At 39.5% G+C, this 23582-nt stretch overlaps 1 protein-coding gene across 1 annotated transcript in view; it reads right to left on the bottom strand.

Moving 5' to 3' along the window:
- Positions 1-545: 545 nt before the first annotated feature.
- Positions 546-23582, bottom strand: part of UBE3D (ubiquitin protein ligase E3D) — a 154865-nt gene continuing 131828 nt past the window's right edge. The window contains exon 10 of the mRNA XM_032409376.1: positions 546-1095. Within this exon, the coding sequence (XP_032265267.1) occupies positions 943-1095 (153 nt within the window). The 3' untranslated portion in view covers positions 546-942. The remainder of the gene's footprint in view (positions 1096-23582) is intronic.

The following is a 23582-nucleotide window of genomic DNA, read 5'->3' as shown; positions in this document are numbered from 1 at the left end:
GGCCGGTCTGCCGGTGACAGATTCGGAGTGCCCCACCACGCTGCGATGCTGGCAGGCAAGTGTCTCGGTGAAACAAAAAGTTCACCAAAGCACAAGGCTGAGGGACACCGGTGTTTTGAGTGTTAGGAAATAAGAGGAGGTAAAACCCCGAGTATTTGGGGCAGAGAGGTATTAGGTGGTCTGCAGGCTCAGACGAACGCCAACAGGCTGGATGAGCAGCCAGTACAGTTTACATGCAGACGGTCCTCCTGACCGCAGAGTGGGAAAGGAGATCTGCCCGGCCCCGGCTCCCGTCCCAGCTCTGCCCGGAGCCGGTGACAACAGGCGAGGATCGAACCTTCTCTGTGAAATCAGCGGCTCACCCGTGCTCTGTAGGATTCCCTCTAGCTCTGTCCTTCTCCATCCATGGTCTCCTCTCCATCTGCTCCGGCTCACAGGGACTAAGATACTTCTGTAACTGGAGGCCGGCGAGGTCTATTTGTGGATAGGCAATAGTATTTGGTAAAGGAAATAAAGAACAAAAGGAACAAGTGCAGGTCTGCATACACAGGAAAACCTTTAATTTGTTAATCATTCATTCAACACACATTTATTCACAGAGCATCTCTTCTGAATAAGGCATACAAAATTCTCTATTTTTCTTTCCAAAAATTTGTTTTCAGCAAACCGAATGGGAAGTTTATAAGTCCATCTGCCTGGATGTATAGCAGTTAACATTCAGTTCCACCAACGGAGTCCCTCACTCCATCCCCCAAGGGACAGATGGGACTCCAGGAGCGAATATCCTCCCAGGAGCTGCTGACACAAGCACATATTTGAATATTCCTCTCTGTGGGAAACAGAGACATAACTTCTCTGCGACTACAACTTTCTTCGCGGCCTTGGTTCTTCAAAGATTTGAAGTGAACTCTTCTCTTAGAGACAATATGCCAACAAGCCAACTCACAACTTCCATGCAATGCTCTTATTCTGGAGCTCGGGTTCTTGTGTCTGTGATGACTGCCCACCATGCAGAACGCTGGCCTCGGGCCTGGAGAGCTGCCTGCCGGGGAGAGGGTGCCTCGGCTCCAACGGTTCCATCTTCAAAAAGGCCACCTGGAGAAGCAAAGAAAACCCACGATGCTTTACTTACACAACATGATGAAACGGCTAAATGCACAACAGATCATAATCAGGTAAATCTGGTCAACAAGGATGCAAGCTGATCTAAGAAAAATGACTCTTCGTCAGGGCAGACATTGCCATTTTACAGCAGGAGCCAATTACTCCTTTTTAAATGAACCATGTAGTAATTAACATGATTCACATGCCCTTTAAAGAAAAAAAATAAATAAAAGTTTTAATTGACACTCAGGTTGCACTGCCGTAAAGTGATCCAGTCCTCTTTCCCGTTGGTTCCAACTACTGTTTCGGACCTTCCTTGAGCAGAATTTCGAGTCCTGAATATTCCCGGACAAGTCCATTTCCTCACGGCTAGCCTCTCCTCAGGTCATGCCAATGATTTTCATCACATTCAATTATATCTTTTGTGCTTGTCCTCACGGCTAGCCTCTCCTCAGGTCATGCCAATGATTTTCATCACATTCAATTATATCTATTGTGCTTGTCAGTAGCAACTGATCTTAAAACTTAGTGTGTAAAAAAATTCAGACAGGTCTACCTACAAATTGAATGAGGCCCAGATCAAATGCATCTATTTTCCCAATAGTTTTAAACCACAGAGAAACAATAAAGCTAATCATAGAAGTTTAGAAAGTTTTAGTTCAGAGGTGATAATAAATTGGGAAGTGTGTCTGTACCAGGAAGAGAGCAGACTGCAGATTAGCGACAAAGATGGGGAAGTGTGGGAGGACTGGCAAGCTCATGCTTGGCCTTGTTGTGGGTGGGGGGGCGGGGGACGGGAGAGTGAGCAACAGAAATAAATACATTCTACTCTTGGACAGTTGGTTCTTAAGTCCCCAAATGCAGTCAAAGGAGGCATGTATTTAATGATCCATGTTAAGGGGAAAGGAAAAAGGAAGAGTCATGCAGGGCAGAAAGCATCTGCTTTATGTTGAGTAATTCAGAAGGATGTTACTCCTCATACAGTGCTGGTGAGAAAGGCACCTGCTGAGTTTCCATATCAGCTTCCTGCTGAGTTTTCTATATCAGGTTCTGCAATGAGAACACCAAAGTTGAAGGAGCAGGCAAGGAAGAAAGGTTAAGATTCCTAAACAAAATGTAAACGCAGACAACAGATACAAACTTCAAGGGCTTACTGTGAAGATTAAATGGGATCATGGTTATGAAGATACGTGTGTTTCTCTTCCGTGCCTCTCGGCTGATATCAGAAGCCCATGCATCTACCAGACGAGAAGGGGCAGTTCAAGAGACAACAGTGGGGCCCCTGAGGGGATGGTCACAGAATTACAGGGGAAGGTCGTTCAGTCTGACTTCTGGCTCACTGTGGATAGTGTCTCCGTCAGGTGACCCTGCCTCTGTAAGAACAGTTCATGGGGACCTTCCAAAGAAGACAATGCCACTGTTCATATTCAGAAACAGGGAAACCATGGATGAAAACCAGTTATCTCCTTTTTAATTCTGAAAATTGCTATGTCATGGAGTATTCCAACCAGGAACCACTCAGAATAATGATAATACTGATAAATGTCATCATACAAGTGGTTAATAACTTTAGCTCTGGAATCACACAGGCCAGTGGTTCTCAATTGGGGTGATTTTGCCTGCCAGGGGACATGCGGCAGTGTCTGTGGACATTTTTGGTTATCATAAATTGGGGAATGCTGTTGGCATCTAGGGGATAGAGCCAGGGGTGTTGCTAAACATGTTATGATGCGCAGGACTGCCCCTCCCCCCCCGCCCAAGAAAGAATTATCAGTCCTAAAATGTCATAGTACTGATGCTGAAAAATACCCACGTTATAGACACGGGATCTTAAAACTAGATCTCTATTCGCCAGCCATGTGACCTTCAACAAACTTGTCAGCAGCCTCTCTCAGCCCTTCCTCATCTGCAAAATGGGAATTATAACAGGACCTACCCGACACTTGTAAAACACTTCATAGCACAGGAAGCCTCTTTGGACTGCTTTGGACTGAGCACAACCTGTGATTTACATAAAGCAAATGAAGAAACAGAAGCTCAGAAAAATTAAGTGACTTGCTCTGGAGACAGAGCTATTAAGTGGCAATCATGGACTGAGGAAGAAATTTTGATTCTTAATACATGCCTTTCCCACTAGAAGTTTTCAGATGAATGACGTAAACTGCAGAGGTTTGGGGACTTTTAATCTTCATTATTGCCTCAAATATCAAAGATTTATCTTCTTTTGCATGCCTGTGAACATGAACTTGGGATGGAACAGCTGCATAGAGACTGAGCTGATTAAATAATGCAAAATGGCGCGGCAACCCCCCCCCCCAAAAGAAGAAAAACTTTAAAATTTGACCTAGTATGTCTTTTTTCATCTCTGGTTTTCATAGTTCTGCCTGCTAAGTACATAATGTATTTTGCAGGACTTAATAACAAGAAACTGCAATCATCCTTGGGAACAGGTACTATACAATGCATTTTAGTTTCTTTTTATTTAAAACACTGAATTAATATATTTCAAATGCTGATTTTGTGTTCTCTAGCTTTTATCCATGACAGCAAAAATTGCTTTCCTTAACTGCCATTTATTTTGAGGATAATTTTGTTTCATTACACTGGGAAAACCCCTTGTATTTCATCTTTTTAGTTTTATTCTGGAAAGTAAAGCTACAGCTTACATTCTGGAACATATAGTTACAGAAGTATATATTATTATTAAAAACAAGGCGAAGAGTGACTCTTTCCTGTTGGCTAAAGGTTTGAGTCTCCATATTCTGTGCACCTGAATTTGGACAGTTGGGAATAGGAAGAGGGAGAGGAAGTTAAGATGTCTAAAAATAATGTCTCTGCTTTGAGTCATCACCTAAAAACAATCTTCTTCAACCACAACAAACAGGGCTAGGCTGATGTGATAGCTGACCAGATGTTAAGTTTAAAATGCTTCAATACATTTACGTAATATATTAAAACACTTTTTAGTGTTCTTTTATGTTAGTTAACAAATTCGTATTACTAAATTCAATTCTTCAACATAGATTTGAACTTTCAATCAGTAAAAAAATATGCCGTCAAGGCAGGCTGCACAAGATAACATTAGCATTAAAAGAAAAGGTTATCTAAGTGCTTCGGGGTGTGTTAATAAGACAGATAAAACTGAAAAATACTGGAAAATGTGAACTTCATAATAATTGTAAGCTTTAGAAAAGACTCTTTAGAATAAGCACAGCCATACCCAAATGTTCCTTTTAAAGGGTACTGTAGACTTAAAAAAATAAATATATAAAACCATGCGTTCAATATGTACTTTTGTGTAGGTATGGCTCATGTTCAAAGTTAGGTTCTGAAATAGAATGCTTTAATGGCATGGAAAAAGAGAGTTTATACTCTACATTATACAACAGTTTCTAAAATCAAACCTCATTGACAAAATAAAAAATATAAATGTAACTATATAAATATCAGAAAATGACTCTTTCAAGCATCTGTCAAATCATAAAATGAAGCAATTTTTACTAACTCGCGAATACAGCATGGGTCCGGCCCATGCTGGTAATACCTGGCCTCCACTTTTCGAGTTGGACAGACAGTGTAAGGTATTCCTTCCTGTGGGCTGGCAGGCTGGCTTCATTCATTCAACTCATTGAGTCACTAAGTGTTGTCTAGGTGCCAGTGACTGTCCCAGTCCCAGAGTACACAGAGGAGGCGTCCTCTTAACGGTGCTAACATGTCAGGGGGGGAGATAGCCCAGGAATGAGATGATTCTAATAAGGTGGGATAAGTTTAAGATGGATGCCGAATGCCTGCCGGGAGAAAAAAACTCTTCTTGGGTTATGAAAGGAAGTACGATTTCTGAGGCAGTACCTTGAGAGAGGTCGTTCTTACTCTCATTATGAACACTGTGCTGACGGGGAGGCAAAAAGCTGGCCGAGAACAGCATGGCAAACACTTTCTCTTCCTGAAGGGCGGTGGCTTGCTGAAGGATTAGCAAATAGCAGGGACGGAACAAAAGACCAGAGAAACAATACAGTGAGGAAGAAGAGCCTGTCCCTCTAAAATGACAGCAGTTAGGTGTCTACTTAGCTGTGGACCGAAACTCTAGACTAGGGGAACATCAGTGCAGCCTTCCAACTCCACACTGCACAAAAACTGTAAGAGCTTTTAGAAAGTAGGAAAAGGGGTGCCTGGGTGGCTCAGGTCATGATCCCAGGGTCCTGGGATTGAGCTCCGCATCGGGCTCCCTGCTCAGCAGGAGGCCTGCTTCTCCCTCTCCCTCTCGCCCTGCTTGTGTTCCCTCTCTTGCTGTCTCTCTCTCTGTCAAATAAATAAATAAAATCTTAAAAAAAAAAAGAAAGTAGGAAAATGTAGTAAGATGGACATCTGGGAGTTACTTGAAACCTTGACCCTGTATTTTCTCTAAGCCATGGATGCACTATGATAACTTCCACATACATAAAAAGCCTGCCAATTTTCATCGACGTGGGACGCAGGTAAGCTAGGCATGGCTGTTTTGCAGTGGACATCTAGGTGGAAAGCCAGCAGTATGTCGAGCATCAGAAGAGAGGTTATGTGTGGGGGAGAGAGGAAGACTGATGCCCCTTCATCTCTAGATAGGGCTGCAAACGTGGGCTGATTCAACAGTTACCGGATCTTGAGCCTATTCACCAAAGCAAGTAGGTTCCAGACATGAAATTCTCATCAGTTCTTCCAGAATAAGGGGACGGTGGCCAATACTGCTGGCATTGTCATGAACAAGGAGTTCGGATGCCATCACTGAAGCTTCCCGTTCTAGAAAGCAAATCCAGGCACTGGGCTAATGATAGCAAACACATGGGGCCACCATTTAGACAGCAGTAGTCTTTAGGTGTCACATAAAAATATATGGCCTCAAGCACAACATGTATTTGTTAAAATAAATAATTCTGGGTGGGTGTTCAAATGCATGATATAAAACAGTGCCACCACAATAAACACACCACCACTCAACGAATCAAAAGGTCTTTCGAGTTTCTAATTCCTATGGAATATCTACTGCAGAGAAGGTGGCAGGAGGGAACCCGCGGTGCAGGCGCAGCTGTGGACATGGGGTCGTGGAAACCCCACCGTGCCGGCCTTTGGCGACAGGCCTCGGACCACACAAGTTTAGTCAGAACCAGAGTTACCAGGGTGCCGAAACAGAGGAGTGTTTTTCTCCAGTATCGATTAATTCAAACATTTAGCAGCAAAACCACTTTAAAAGTCATCTTTCAAGGAAGCTATGCTCATTCTTATCTATCTTTCTTACTACTGACACACATGAGTGTGAATAAGACAATATAGGATATCAGTACAGTTAGTAGAAATCCCGGGCGGGGACCTGAACCCACCTGCGAAACAAAATCCCCTTCTATAGCAGATGACTGCTTTCTGCCATCTATACAGACTTATTTCAGTCTGTTTAGATCTTATTTCAGGCTGCTTAGGTATTTTTAAATTCCTATTTTACTTGTAAATATTAATTCTTCTAAGAGAGATGCAAGCAAGCAAGAAACATGCCAGATAAAATGCTTTCTGACCCTACTGTCAAGGATGCGGGAGAGACTAGCTTGTGAAGCCAAGGCTGTGATTCCCACCAGTTAACAGTGGCAAAGTGTCATCAACATATTAAGTAGGCAGTAATGCGATACTGTAATGCGTGGTCCTGGGGCCAGACCTATTCAGGTGCGTGAGTGCAGAATTCTGCCAAGTAGGAAGAAGGCACAAGGTGATTTACCACATTTTTTAGGGAAAGGGCTAAGGAGGGTCATAGCTGCCTTTGTAAATGGTCCTGGACAATTTTATCTCATACCTGAACAGCTTACTTCTGTTGGCTGGCATTCAACACGTTCTTTACTGTAATTATTAAAACATTGAGAAACCAAAAAAATAAAATAAAATAAAACTTAGAGAAATTGAGAGTTGTATTGCTCAATTTTTTGTTTCAATAACTGGTTAATGATTATATGAATTATAGACAAAATTAGAAAACACAGAAAAGCACAAAAAAGGCCCGCATCAGGCTCCCTGCTCCGCGGGAGGCCTGCTTCTCCCTCTCCCACTCCCCCTGCTTGTGTTCCCTCTCTCGCTGTGTCTCTCTCTGTCAAATAAATAAATAAAATCTTTAAAAAAAAAAGAAAAGCACAAAAAAAAGGAAAATAAAATTTGAACAGCAATAACTATTAACATTTTAGATCTCTCTAGACTTCCATTTTCTATGTGTAACTGGACATTTCTATATATGCTGTTTTGTAATATATAGCTTCTTTTAAGCCTAATAATGTATTGTGGTAAGCTTCCCATGACAATGATTGTTCTTCTATGATATTTTTTAATGGCGGCATTAAATTCTGCTATATATCTGTATCACTTAAGAAAAAAAAAAAGACAAATGCAAAACTAATCTCACCAGAAAGCAAATTTGAGGGTTTTCTTTTGGGGGGGAGGGATGGTTAAAGGATGGTATTGACTGTTGGGCCCAGAGGGTATTTTAGCATAATCTAGCCCAGTGGTTCTCAAGGTACTGTCTCTGGACCAGCTTCACTGGCATCACCTGGGAAGTTGGGAGGCAAGTTCTTGTGCCCCAATTCTAGACCTGCTGAATCAGAAACTCAAGGGATGGGCCCCAGCAATTGGTTTCCTAAGTCTTCCAGGTGATTCTAAGGTATGTTAGACTTTGAGAGCTATTGGTCTCATCCATCCATTTTATGCAGCCGAGCAAACTTAGGGTAACTGACTTATTTATAGTGACATGGCTAATAAGGACTCAAACACAAGTCTTCTAACTCCTAATCCAGCATCTTCATTTCCAGACCAGTGCAAAGTGAAGACACTGGTCTAGGGGATTTAAAAATACATATAAAAACATTTTTTTCTTCTAGAAGACATTTTTTTTTCTAGAAGATTGTCAAACAAGGGAGAAAGAAACAATGTCCAATCCTATTTCCTGATATTGATAAAGGAGAGTGGGCCTAACACCTACAAAAGAAGAGCTGAATCCTTTTGGTTAGTTATCTGAAGACTAAAGGGGCCAAATATCTCAAACCAACCTACTCTGTAGTCTATTAAGAGTTAAGTGAATGATTTTGGGGGGGGTGTCGGGTGGGAGAGACAGCTTCTGATATGCCCTAATGTGGTTTTCTTTTCTAAATCTAGTTATCCCACATGGGTCTCTACCAAAACTATTTGGTTAGTTCAGGTAAAGAAAACTGTCCCAAATTTTGATTCAAAATAAGGCTACCAGAACAGCACGAAAAGCTGGCAAAGAAACAAAATCTCCCATACATTTCTGGGGAAATATACAATTGTATGGGCATTCTAGAAAGTAGTTTAGCAATGTCTTTGAAAACTAAACATGTAATTATTACATGATCCAGCAATTGCAGTCCTGGACATTTAGACCAGAGAAACGAAAACTTCATGTGCACACAAAAACCTGTATACAAGTGTTTATGGCAGCATTATTTTAATAGCCAAAAACTGGAAATCAGCCCAGAGGTATGGTTAAACAAACTGTGGTACATCCATATTGTGGAATACTATAGAGCAATAACAAGTAGCAAATTACGGACACATGCAACTTGGAAGAATCTCCAGGGAACTATGCTGAGTTAAAAAAAGCCAACTTCAAAAGGTTATATATTATAGAACTTCATTTAATACAACTTTTTTTTTTTCTTTTTCACTATTTAACCCATCCTTCACCCCTACTCCCCTCTGGTAACCATCAGTTTGTTCTCTACAATTAAGAGTCTGTTTCTTGATTTGTCTCTTTCTATTTTTATCCCTTTGCTTGTTTGTTTCTTAAATTCCACATATGAGTAAAATCATATGGTATCTGCCTCTCTCTGACTTATTTCACTTAGCATTATATCTCCAGCTCCATCCTTGTTGTTGCAAAAGGCAAGATTTCATTCTTTTCTATGGATGAATAATATTCCATTGTATATAGATACCCCTTCTTCTTTATCCATTCATCAATCAACAGACACTTGGGCTGCTTCCATATCTTGGCTATTGTAAATAATGCTGCTATAAACATAAGGGTGCATATATCCCTCTGAATTAGTGTCCTTGTATTCTTTGGGTAAATACCCAGTAGTATGATTGCTGGATCATAAGGTAGTTCTATTTTTAACTTTTTGAGGAAACGCCACAGTGGCTGCATCAGTTTGCATTCCCACCAACAGTGCAAGAGGGTTCCCCTTTCTCCATATCCTCACCAACATCTGTTGTTTCTTGTGTTAATTTTAGCCATTCTGACAGGTGTTGAGGTGGTGTCTTATTGTTTTGATTTTGCAGTTTTGATTTGCATTTCCCTGATGACAAGTGATGATGAGCATCTTTTCATGTGTCTGTTGGCCATCTGTGTGTCTTCTCTGGAGAAATGTTTGTTCATGTCTTCTGTCCATTTTTTAATTGAATTATTTGTTTTTTGGGTGTTGAATTTTAGAAGTTCTTTATATATTTTGGATACTAACCCTTTATCGGATATGTCATTTGCAAACATCTTCTCCCATTCTGTAGGTTGCCTTTTAGTTTTGTTGTTTACTTCCTTCCCTGTGCAGAAGCTTTTTATTTTGATGTAGTCCCAATAGTTTACTTTTGCTTTTGTTTCCCTTGCCTCAAGAGACCTATCTGGAAAGAAGTTGTTATGGCTGATGTCAAAGAAGCTACTCCCTATGTTCTCCTCTAGGATTTCTATGGTTTCAGGTCTCACATTTAGGTCTTTAATCCATTCTGAATTTATTTTTGTGTATGGTGTAAGAAAGTGGTCCAGTTTCATTCTTTTGCATGTTGCTGTCCAGTTTTCCCAATATCATTTGTTGAAGAGATTTTTTTCCCATTGGATATTCTTTCCTGCTTTGTTGAAGATTAACTGACCATATACTTGTGGGTTTATTTTCTGGATTTTCTATTGTGTTCCATTGTATGTAACACTTTGAAATGAGAAAATTTTACAAATAGAGGATAGGGTAGCGGTTGCCAGGGGCTAGGGGTGGTGGAGAGGAGAGAGATGTGTGATTATAACAGGGCAATAGGACAGATCCTGGTTGAAATGTTAATGGAACTGCTCAGTGTCTTGACTGTAGTGGTAGAAACAAAACATACACAGGTGATAAAATTGTATGGAATGAAATACATGTGTACACACATACACAAAGGAGTAAAATAAAACCCAGGAAATGTGAGTAAGATGGGAGGGACTGTACCATGTCAGTACCCTGGTCGTGACACCGTACAATGTTTCTGTACAATGTTTCCATTGGAGAAAACTGGGCAAAGTGCACAAGTGCACTGGCAATCTTTGACATTATTTCTTATAACTACAAGTGAATCTACAACTATTTCAGTAAAAATTTCAACAACAAAAAAAAATGCTACAATTCTTGGCAAACGACTTGTCTAAAGCTTACTTCAATCCAGTTACCTCTACATGTAGCTTTCAGATGCATTATTAAAAATCTTGCCCACACTGATGTTCTGGTCAATATATCACTGAGATCCCATCTTCCTCCGTGGAATGACCTGAGTAAGCCAGTAAGTTAATTTTAGAATGAGTCCTAAAGCAGATGGCTATAGTGAGACAGAACACCATTACATTTAATGTGGTTGGGCTGACAGCCTGGCATTAAACACTTAGGTTACACACAATAGCACCTTAAATCTTAGGTTGTATATGAACTACTTATTCTAAATAGTCCACTAAGCGCATTCTTTTTTGCTTTTTTTATTGCCCTAGAGTAAATAATGAAGAAAGATTCTGGCGTGTTTTTAGACTCAAAATGTCATAGCAGATTTTCCACACACATAATAAGCACGCAATAAATATTTTTTTCAGACTGAATACATTAGACTTAAATTCTAATTTTACTCCTAAAAGTAATTATTACCTTAAAAAAAAAAAGTAATATTACCTTACAAAAGATTTGGAGAAACAGGAAAAAAGAAAAAAACATACTATAATAATCTAACATAATTATCACTTGGGTCTAGGGGCACGTGGGTGGCTCAGTTGGTTGAGTGTCTGACTCCTGATTTCGGCTCAGGTCATGATCTCAGGGTTGTGGGCCTGAACCCCACATCGGCCTCTGCACTCAGCGGGGAGTCTGCTTGAGGATTCTCTCTCTCTCTCTCCCTCTACCCTGATTTTGTTTCTCTCTCTCAAATAAATAAATCTTTAAAAAAAAATTGTCACTTGGATCTACTTCTACATAGTTTTAAGATGCACTTTTTATATCAATGATCATATGTGCATATTTTTGATATCATAAACATTTTTCCATGTTGCTTAGGTCTTTACTCTTATTTTAGTAGCTGCAAAATACTTCATCTGAACTTAATCCATTATAAACTTAAATTGTTCCCAAGTTTATTAAGATCATAATCAACAATTAAATAATCATTTTTATGTTTATAGATTTTTTTTCCATATTTTAGAATATTCCCTTAGGATTGAGTCTCAGAAATGGGATTACTAGATTGAAAAGTATAAATATTATTATAATTTGATGCATATTTTTTCCAATGAGCTGTACCAACTGGCAATGTCATCACTATTAGGTCTTTATTTTTTAATCGGCACTTAATAAAAGAAATGACATCTCAATGCTTTTTGAATGTATTTAATTGCTATGAGTTTAAACATTCTCCCAAATGTTTAATAATTTGTTTTTCTTGTGAATTGGTTAACTGAATTCACATCTTTTTTCTTTACCTACCAATAGGGGGTTTAATTTCTTTTTTTATTAGTTTGTAAAAGTTCCTTAGTAAATGTTCCTTAGTAAATGTTAATATGTTTTTTATGCAGTGAAAAAATTAAGTGCCAGGCAGTCTCATCTCACTAAATCCTACAAAATCCACTTGAATTAAATATCTAATTTAATTGTCCCCAAATTATAAAAGAGGAACCAAGATTCAGAGAAGGTAAATAACTTTTCTCACTACTTTAAGCAAGGAACAAGACTGGGTTTGCAATCAGGTCTTTGTTTCTGAGCCTAGTATTCATTCCATCATAAAAGCTCCCTTCTACCTAATTATGGTTAAGAGATAATTGCTATAGTAACTTCAGTTGAAGAAAGAATCCATAATATTCCAATTTTAAGCCAGATTTAGTAGCAGTTAAAATGATGCAGGCACTCTATTTCTTAAGAAGAAAGTAGATTACTTCTTTTGGATTAGACATCAGTAGGAGAAAGAAGAGCTAGAATGCAGATTAAAGCCCTTCTTGTAAAGAGAAAATAATTCTTTGATTAGAAGAGAAAGCTTCTGGCAAATGAGGAGAGCCAACAGGACAGATGAGAAATTGGCACAAAATCTCAGAAAGGAATTTTTGTCTGTAAGTTTAAAAAGCAGGATGAGTTATACTGGCATCGTTTAGGCAGTTTAGTAAAGAAGATTATGACTTGGAATCATCAAATAACAGTTAAGGACTGGCAAGAAAGGGATCAGATTGTAACCAGATGCTTATTTTCTTTGGCCATTTACTACTTAGGCATTACTTTGAAAATACAATATTTAAGGACACATAAATCTTTAAAAAGGAAAACATGGTAATATATCCATTTTTAAATAAACAGCATTTATTTCTTAAGCCTGTTATTTGGAGTTACTAGAAATAAACAGAGATCATAAAACTGTTAATTAATCTATTTATTTTAAAGGGCAGATAGAGAATGGCTTATGAGGATTTTATAACTACAAAATGAAACAGAAGTCAACTCTCACACTGACAGAGGGGAACACACTGAAGAGGACAATGCTATGTGATGTTTTACTTCGAGCTTCGCCTTTTTTTCACTCTATGCCCCAAGGAAAACAAAGAGGGGCTCTTTTACACGGAACTGCTTATGGGGCTTCTCCAAGTCAAGAACAGCCTAGGGTCTGGGACTAGAAAAGGGCATGTAGTAATCAAGGTTCAGAGTCGTAAGTTTTATACCCACCATCTAAGCTCCAGGAGAAGCCAGAAGATCAGAGGGATACTAGGAAGGTGCAGAAAGGTGAACTCTAATTGATATGGAAAGACTGGAAAGCTAGAGATAGAGTATAATAAACAGAGAAATATAAAAACAGATTAAAACAGATTAGCATGAGAAGGCAGCACTCCGTGCACAGTTAGAAGCTGCAGGAGAGCAAAGATCCAGACTCTGGACTAGGGGAAAGCCGAGACTAAACCTGCACCCCCCCTGCCCCGCCTCCACCCTCTGAGCTGAATGACCACTGAGAGCCCCAGCTCCCTCTGATTCTGACCTCTGATGGCTGTAGGGATAAGTGATAAAGAATGTAAATGGCCTGGAAGGCCCTGAACAGATGAGTCCCTCAATAAATGAATAGAGCTTATTATTATTATTACTATACCTAAATGTTTCATGTATTTTAAATATTGCTACAGATGCATCTTCTGTCTGCTGTTCATGAATGAATCTATGTTTCTTTAATTATTTTTAAAGAAAGAAGTACAAATGGCTGATTATATATATAAAATATCCAAGGTTTAACTAAGGCTTTTTTTTGTTTTTATTTGTTTACACTACCCTAAGTAACAATAACATGTACCAGTGACAGTTACCAAAATTGCAGATACTGAAGAAAACACTGCCAAACCTACCATGTTTGTAAATAAAGAACGTAGATGGCTTAGTGCAAAATATCATCTGCTATGTGAAAAATAACCCCAAGCCTAGAGGCCACTGATAGGATTGTGTCGGGGTTCTCTGGAGGTATGTAATGGGTAGCACTCATAGGGGAGTAACCCAGGGATAACTAGCATATCCTTCGCTATGGACATAATCTACTTAAAAATTCAGCACTGAATCCAGGATGACAGACTATCCTATGAGTCTTTAATACATGAAATTATTTGGATGAATTTACAACAATCAGGCCCTTACCAAATATATCCAAACTGTATCATAATATTAACTAGAAAGAAGACTCTGACTGATTATTCAAGATATTCTGTAAAACGGTGGGAATGAATAGGTGGATATAAACACAACCTATTACCATTCAATCATTAGTGTATTACAATGTGGACTGGACCATTCTGGCTACTGGGGCATCAAATACTTGGAAATGACCAAAGTTCAACTATATTTTGTTGGGAAATACCAGCATCCTTTAAAATCAGCTAACTGCCATAAAATGCTGGCCTTTAACTCATTATGAGACTGGATTTTGGCATCTCTCCACAAAAATCCAACTTCTGTGAGTTGGCATCACCAATTAACTGAAGAATGTGCCTACTTCAATGCAAGTCAGGGCAGACACAACATATACCTGAAAGAGATAGCCTGGTTTAGGAGAAAGAACATACATATTTTCCAGAGACAACATGGTCAAGGCTACTCAGTCTTCGTGCCTTAGTTTCTTCATCTATAAGAAGGGGTCTCCCTCTTCCTCTGTTGGTCAAGGATTGCACCAGACACTGCAATGTTTGTGACTGGCCCCGAACAGGCAATCTCTTCTCCACACTCCCGTCTGGGAAAGCTTAGTCAAAAGCTTTCCTCCATGTGCCTAAAAGAGGTCTGAAATTCATGACTGGTAAGCTACAAAATGGAACATCAAGTATCTAGGGTTATTTCACAGTGAAATGAGAAAAATTTTTTGCAGGATTAGAGTTTTAAGAGGAGAAATGGAAACATAAGTTTTGATCTGATGAGAGTAAAGACTATAAATTGTCCAAGTCAACCGTGAGAAAAAAATACATTATGTTTCGATGGGGAGTGAAGCAAATTTTGAAACTCACATATTGTTTTGGGTGTCTTTAACACACCTCGATTGCTAAAAGGCTGTGAGCATAAACAAGTATTCCACTGGGTGTGCTGTCCTCTCAGAACTATTCCACTCAGCATAGGCTTTAAACACTTTTGACAAATGTTTTCTATTTTCCATTGATTTAGGGGTAAAAAATGTCTTTGAAAAGAAACAATGTTTTTTAAAAATTTCCCTGAAATTTCTTTCCCTGAGAGGTCTTCATCTTTCTAAGCTGTGAGAAATAAGTGGGCCCAGATGGCAGTCCCTCAGTAAGGATATCTGGGCGACCAAGACCCAGTATGAGATAAGTGTGTACAATCTCATTCCTTTTTTCGAAAACCCTAGGTTCATAACATTAGTATGATGTTAATAAACAAATAGGGAGAGAAAAATGTTGGGGGCAGGTTGGATCAGTGGGATACTGATGTTGTTGTTCTGAAAAACCTATAAAGAAACCCAGCAGGATAGGGCTCCTCACTCAAGTCCAGTGATCCCTAGCAACTATCCCTCCCTGTTCAAACTTCTGCCAGTTAACCCATGACACCAGCTATCTGCAGGATACCTAAGTGTTTTTTGTTTTTAACTTAAGAAAAATTTCCAATATTAACATTCTCTAGCAAAGAGGATAGTCTAACAAATTCATAAACATTACTCAGAAACAATAATTACCAACCCATAGCCACTGTGTTTCATCCAAATACCAGCCACAACTCTTGAAGCAAATCCCAGACCTAATATTTTGTATATAATTCAGTGTATATCTTTAAGAAGGGACTACTATAAAAATAAAACCACAATGCCATGATTACAACTAAAATATTAGTAATTCCTTAACATAAATATCCAGTCGGTGATCCAATTTCTGCAACTAGCTCATAAAATGTTATAGCAGTTGTTTGTTCAAATCAGAATCCAAATATGCTCCAATTATTACAATTCATGTGTCTTTTAAATCTTTTTTTTAAATTTCATTTTATTATGTTATGTTAGTCACCATACATTTCATCATTAGTTTTTGATGTAGTGTTCCATGATTCATCGTTTGCGTATAACAACCAGTGCTCCATTCAATACGTGCCCTCTTTAATACCCATCACTGGGCTAACCCATCCTCCCACCTCCCTCCCCTCTAAAACCCTCAGTTTGTTTCTCAGAGTCCATAGTCTCTCATGGTTCATCTCCCCCTCCGATTCCCCCCCTTCATTTTTCCCTTCCTACTATCTAAAATTTCTTTTAAACATGTAATGTATTATTTGTTTCAGAGGTACAGGTCTGTGATTCATCAGTCTTACACAATTCACAGTGCTCACCATAGCACACACCCTCCCCAATGTCCATCACCCAGCCCACCCAGCCCTCCCACTCCCCAATACTCCAGCAACCCTCAGTTTGTTTCCGGAGATTAAGAGTCTCTTATGGTTTGTCTCTCAGGTTTCATCTTGTTTCATTTTTCCCTCCCTTCTTCTATGATCCTCTGTCTTGTTTCTCAAATTCTTCGTATCAGTGAGATCATACTTGACTTTTTCTGATTGACTTATTTCGCTTAGCATAATACCCTCTAGTTCCATCCACATCGTTGGAAATGGCAAGATTTCTTTTTTTTGATGGCTGCATAAAATTCCATTGTATATATATACACCACATCTTCTTTATCCATTCATCTATTGATGGACATCTAGGCTCGTTCCATAGTTTGGCTATTGTAGACATTGCTGCTATAAACACTGGAGTGCAGGTGCCCCTTCGGATCATTACATTTGTATCTTTGGGGTAAATACCCAGTAGTGCAATTGCTGGGTCATAAGGTAGCTCTATTTTCAACTTTTTGAGGAACCTCCATAATGTTTTCCAGAGTGGCTGCACCAGCTTGCATTCCCACCAACAGTGTAGGAGGGTTCCCCTTTCTCCGCCTCCTCGCCAACATCTGTCATTTCCTGACTTGTTAATTTTAGCCATTCTAAATGGTGTGAGGTGGTATTTCATTGAGGTTTTGTTTTGGATTTCCTGATGCCGAGTGATGTTGAGCACTTTTTCATGTGTCTGTTGGCCATTTGGATGTCTTCTTTGCAGAAATGTCTGTTCATGTCTTCTGCCCATTTCCTGATTGGATTATTTGTTCTCTGGGTGTTGAGTTTGATAAGTTCTTTATAGATTTTGGATACTAGGCTTAATCTGATGTCATTTGCAAATGTCTTCTCCCACTCTGTTGATTGTCTTTTGGTTCTGTTGACTGTTTCCTTTGCTGTTCAAAAGCTTTTTATCTTTTTTTATTTTTTTAAAGTTTTTATTTATTTATTTGACAGAGACAGACACCGCGAGAGAGGGAACACAAACAGGGGGAGTGGGAGAGGGAGAAGCAGGCTTCCCACCGAGCAGGGAGACAGATGCGGGGCTTGATCCCAGGACCCGGGGATCATGACCTGAGCCAAAGGCAGATGCTTAACCAACTGAGCCACCCAGGCGCCCCCAAAAACTTTTTATCTTGATGAAGTCCCAATAGTTCATTTTTGCTCTTGCTTCCCTTGCCTTTGGTGATGTTTCTAGGAAGAAGTTGCTGCAGCTGAGGTCGAAGAGGTTGCTGCCTGTGTTCTTCTCAAGGATGTTGATGGATTTCTATCTCACATTTGGGTCTTTCATCCATTTTGAGTCTATATTTGTGTGTGGTGTAAGAAAATGGTCCAGTTTCATTCTTCTGCATGTGGCTGTCCAATTTTCCCAACACCATTTGTTGAAGAGACAGTCTTTTCTCCATTGGACATTCTTTCCTGCTTTGTCGAAGATTAGTTGACCAGAGAGTTGAGGGTCCATTTCTGGGCTCTCTACTGAGTTCCATTGATCTATGTGTCTGTTTTTGTGTCAGTACCATACTGTCTTGATGATTGCAGCTTTGTAATAGAGCTTGAAGTCTGGAATTGTGATGCCACCAGCTTTGCTTTTCTTTTTCAACATTCCTCTGGCTATTTGGGGTCTTTTCTGGTTCCATACAAATTTTAGGATTATTTGTTCCAGCTCTGTGAAAAAAGTTGATGGTATTTTGATAGGGCTTGCATTAAATGTGTAGATCACTCTAGGCAGCATTGACATCTTCACAATATTTGTTCTTCCAATCCATGAGCATGGGACATTTTTTCATTTCTTTGTGTCTTCCTCAATTTCTTTCATGAGTATTTTATAGTTTTCTGAGTACAGAATCTTTGCCTCCGGATTTATTCCTAGGTATCTTATGGTTTTGGGTGCAACTGTAAATGGGATCAACTCCTTAATTTCTCTTTCTTCTGTCTTGTTGGTGTATAGAAATGCCACTGATTTCTGTGCATTGATTTTATATCCTGCCACTTTACTGAATTCCTGTATGAGTTCTAGCAGTTTTGGGGTGGAGTCTTTGGGTTTTCCACATACAGTATCATATCATCTGCAAAGAGTGAGAGTTTGACTTCTTCTTTGCCGATTTGGACGCCTTTTATTTCTTTTTGTTGTCTGATTGCTGTGGCTAGGACTTCTAATACTATGTTGAATAGCCGTGGTGATAGTGGAAATCCCTGCCATGTTCTTGACCTTAGTCGGAAAGCTCTCAGTTTTTCCCCATTGAGAATGATATTCGCTGTGGGTTTTTCATAGATGGCTTTTATGATATTGAGGTATGTACCTTCTATCCCTACACTCTGAAGAGTTTTAATCAAGAAAGGATGCTGTACTTTGTCAAATGCTTTTTCTGCATCTATTGAGAGGATCATATGGTTCTTGTTCTTTCCTTTATTAATGTATTGTATCACATTGATTGATTTGTGGATGTTGAACCAACCTTGCAGCCCAGGAATAAATCCCACTTGGTTGTGGTGAATAATCCTTTTAATGTACTGTGGATCCTATTGGCTAGTATTTTGGTGAGAATTTTTGCATCCATGTTCATCAGGGATATTGGTCTGTAATTCTCCTTTTTGATGGGGTCTTTGATTTTGGGATCAAGGTAATGCTGGCCTCATAAAATGAGTTTGGAAGTTTTCCTTCCATTTCTATTTTTTGGAACAGTTTCAGAAGAATAGGTATTAATTCTTCTTGAAATGTTTGGTAGAATTCCCCTGGGAAGCCATCTGGCCCTGGGCTCTTGTTTGTTGGGAGATTTTTGATGACTGCTTCAATTTCCTTACTGGTTATGGGTCTGTTCAGGTTTTCTTTTTCTTCCTGGTTCAGTTTTGGTAGTTTATACATCTCTAGGAATGCATCCATTTCTTCCAGATTGTCTAATTTGCTGGCATATAGTTGCTCATATGTTCTTATAATTGTTTGTATTTCTTTGGTGTTGGTTGTGATCTCTCCTCTTTCATTCATGGTTTTATTTATTTGGGTCCTTTCTCTTTTCTTTTTGGTAAGTCTGGCCAGAGGTTTATCAATGTTATTAATTCTTTCCAAGAACCAGCTCCTAGTTTCGTTGATTTGTTCTCCTGTTCTTTTGGTTTCTATTTCATTGATTTTTGCTCTGGTCTTTATTATTTCTCTTCTCCTGCTGGGTTTAGGCTTTATTTTCTGTTCTTTCTCCAGCTCTTTTAGGTGTAGGGTTAGGTTGTGTATTTGAGACCTTTCTTGTTTCTTGAGACAGCTTGTATTGCTATATACTTTCCTCTTAGGACTGCCTTTGCTGCATCCCAAAGATTCTGAACAGTTGTATTTTCATTTTCATTTGTTTCCATGAATTTTTTTTAATTCTTCTTTAATTTCCTGGTTGACCCATTCATTCTTTAGTAGGATGCTCTTTAGCCTCCATGTATTTGAGTTCTTTCCAACTTTCCTTTTGTCACTGAGTTCTAGTTTCAAAGCACTGTGGTCTGAAAATATGCACGGAATGATCCCAATCTTTTGGTACTGGTTGAGACCTGATTTGTGACCTAGGATGTGATCTATTCTGGAGAATGTTCCATGGGCACTAGAGAAGAATGTGTATTCTGTTGCTTTGGGATGGAATGTTCTGAATATGTCTGTGAAGTCCATTTGGTCCAGTGTATTATTTAAAGCCTTTATTTCCTTGTTGATCTTTTGCTTAGATGATCTGTCCATTTCAGTGAGGGGAGTGTTAAAGTCCCCTACTATTATTGTATTGTTGTCGATGTGTTTCTTTGATTTTGTTATTAATTGACTTATATAACTGGCTGTTCCCATGTTAGGGGCATAGATATTTACAACTGTTAGATCTTCTTGTTGGATAGACCCTTTATTCCTTTCTGGTCTATGTTACTTTTAGGCTCTCTCTTTGCTTAGAGGACCCCTTTCAATATTTCTTGTAGGGCTGGTTTTGTGTTTGCAAATTCTTTTAGTTTTTGTTAGTCCTGGAAGCTTTTTATCTCTCCTTCTATTCTGAATGACAGCCTAGCTGGATATAGTATTCGTGGCTGCATATTTTTCTTGTTTAGTGCTCTGAATGTATCATGCCAGTCCTTTCTGGCCTGCCAGGTCTCTGTGGATAGGTCTGCTGCCAATCTAATGTTTCTACCATTGTAGTTTACAGATCTCTTGTCCCGAGCTGCTTTCAGGATTTTCTCTTTGTCTCTGAGACTTGTTAAGTTTTACTATTAGATGTCGGGGTGTTGACCTATTTTTATTGATTTTGAGGGGGGCTCTCTGTGCCTCCTAGATTTTGACGCCCATTTCCTTCTCCAAATTAGGGAAGTTCTCTGCTATAATTTGCTCCAATATACCTTCAGCCCCTCTCTCTCTTTCTTCTTCTGGGATCCCCATTATTCTAATACTGTTTCATCTTATGGTATTGCTTATCTCTAAAATTCTGCCCTTGTGATCCAGTAGTTATCTTTTTCTCAGCTTCTTTATTCTCCATCATTTGGTCTTCTATATCACTAATTCTCTCTTCTGCCTCATTTACCCTAGCAGTTAGAGCCTCCATTTTTTTATTGCACCTCATTAATAGCCTTTTTGATTTCAACTTGGTTAGATTTTAGTTCTTTTATTTCTCCAGAAAGGATTCTCTAGTATCTTCCATGCTTTTTTCAAGCCCAGCTAGTATCTTTATAATCGTCATTCTGAACTCTAGTTCCGACATCTTACTAATGTCCATATTGATTAGGACCCTGGCAGTCGGTACTGCCTCTTTCTCTTTTTTTTTGAGGTGAGCTTTTCCGTCTTGTCATTTTTTCCAGAGGACAATAGATGAATGAGAGAACAAAATGCTAAAAGGGTAACAATGACCCCAGAAGAATATACACTGAAGAAATCAGAAGAGACCTGAAACCAGGGGGAAAAGAAAGGGAAAGAAAGAAAAAAAGAAAATGATCAGGCTGGTGAATAGATCAGAGCCACACACTAGATTTTGGGTGTATTTTGGTCTGTTAGAAGAAACTGCCTCCCAAAATTTTAAAGAAAGAAAAACTTATATATGTACAAAAATAAGGGCAAATACGATGAAGGTATGGAACATGACTGTAAAGATGAAAATTATACAAGATTTTATAAAAGGTATTGATAAGAAGAAGTTGGTTGAAAAAAGAAATTAAAAAAAAAAGAGAGAGAGAGAATGTGATCAGGCAGGAGACTAGAACAAAGCCATACACTAGAGATTTAGGGTGTATTTTGGTCTGATAGAAGAAACTGTATTCCAAAATTTTAAAGAGAGAACAACTTATATATATACAAAAAATAGTTAACTACAATGAAGGGATAGAATATGACTCTAAAAATGAAAATTAAAAAAGATTTTAAAAGAAGGGATTGATAAGATGTTGGCTGAAAAAGGGAAAAAAAAAGAAAAGAAAAAAGAAAGAAAATTTTAAAAAACTACCTTTGAAAGACTAAAGAAAAAAGCCATGAATTCTATGTGCTGTATTCCCCTAGTGCTGGAGTTCTGCCATTCTCACTGATCGGTAAACTTGGTCTTGGCTTGCTGTTCGTGCTGATCTTCTTGGGGAGGGCCTGTTGCAGTGATTCTCAAATGTCTTTGTCCGAGGCGGAATTGCCCTGCCCTTGCCGGGGGCCAGGCTAAGTAATCCTCTCTGGTTTGCTCTCGGTAGCTTTTGTTCCCTGCAAGCTTTCTGTCCAGCTTTGGAGGATGAGAGTGAAAATGGCGGCCTCCCAATCTCCGCCCTGGAGGAGCCAAGAACTCGGGGCCCTCTCCTCAGTGAGTCCCCAGAGAATAACAGTCAATCACTCCTCTCCCCGGTCTCCGGACCGCACTCCGTGCTCACCCAGCCTGTGACCGAGCATTTCTATCTCTGGCACCCAACCCTGTTTGGAGTCTCCAAACCCAGCAGATTCGTGCAGTGAGCTCTCACACCACTCCTCCTAGGGGTGGAAGGGGAGTCTCCCTGGATCTGTGGCTTGTTGGGTCCCTGCTGGAAGAAGAGTGGCCCGACTGCGCTGTGGATCACGGTTTATGGCAACCCCGAGCTGAGAGCCCCCTCCTTGGCTCCCTCTCTGCAGCTGGCTTCCCTGCTCTGATACCTGGGAGCTCTGCTGCACTCAAGCACCCCCAGTCTTTCTGTGACCCCGGGGGTCCTGAGATCACACTGTCCCAGCGAGAGTTCCACCCCCCGCTTAGCCACTGGAGCAACGTCCCTCAGCAGAGCTGACTTCTAAAAGTTCTGATTTTGTGCTCCTCTGTTCTATCACTTGCTGGTAGCGGCTGACGGAGGCCCCCTCCCCCCGCGGTCTATCTTCCTGAACTTCACCTCAGATTCACTTCTCCGCATGTCCTACCTTCCAGAAAGTGGTCGCTTTTCTGTTCAGAGAGTTGCTGCTATTCTTTGCTTCGATCTCCTGCTGCATTTGTAGGTGTTCAGAATGGTCTGATACCTATCTAGCTCAATTCCTGGGACCAGACGAAATTTAGGTCTCCTATACCTCTGCCATCTTGCTCCTCCTCCTGTCTTTTAAATCTTAAGTTCCTCTTCTCTCCTCTTTTCTCCCTTTGCTTTTATGTTTCAAAGAAAGCAGATCTTTTGTCCTGTCGGGTTTTCCATAGATTGGAATATGGTGATGGTTTTTGTAGCTTTTCGTCATTATGAACTCATGGATTTAAAATATATCTGATATGCTTTAATCCAATGCAGTCATTCTTCTTATTGATACTCAAGTTGTACTATCATGGTCAGTGAGAACCTCTCCACCTTGGAGCCTGAGTGCCCTATTGATACGATCCTAGTAGTTTATAATAGTTTTTTGTTTACTTACTTTTTTTTTTTTTCCTTCTGGTAGGAAGGATTCAGGAGGACTCAGCCTCATCTTACATTATTTCTTATCCTAGACATAGAACTAGACATAGAATCAGCCATTTCCCCAAAGAGTCTGGTTCCTTTAAAAAGGGGATGGTATTTAGAGATCAAAACTACAGATTGCACTTTGTACCTGTTACCTCATGTATGCATGTATACACAAGACACTCTCCTGGGACCCAGCATATTCCCTTTTCAAAGTTCAGTGAGAGAACACCGAGCTTCAAGCACCCTTGCATTCAGAAACCAGGTCCTAAACAACTCAGAGATGAATCTTTTCATCTGGTCAGCCAGGGGACAGGTTAAAAAAAATACCACATTAGCAACAAACTATTTTGGTGGACAGAAACTAAAAACAAAGAAAGCTCATGAATCCTTTCCTTTTCCATTGGAATTAAAGGAAATAGCTTAGTTCCATTTTGAGAACTTAGACGGAAAAAGGAATCTTTCTACATTTTTTTTTTTTAACTAGGTAAAGACATTCCTATATGAGTAGAAGAAAAATGCTTC

This window comes from Phoca vitulina, unplaced genomic scaffold, assembly GCF_004348235.1.
Source record: "Phoca vitulina isolate PV1807 unplaced genomic scaffold, GSC_HSeal_1.0 scaffold11, whole genome shotgun sequence".
Taxonomy (NCBI): Eukaryota; Metazoa; Chordata; class Mammalia; order Carnivora; family Phocidae; genus Phoca; species Phoca vitulina.
This window is presented reverse-complemented; position numbering and strand designations above follow the sequence as displayed.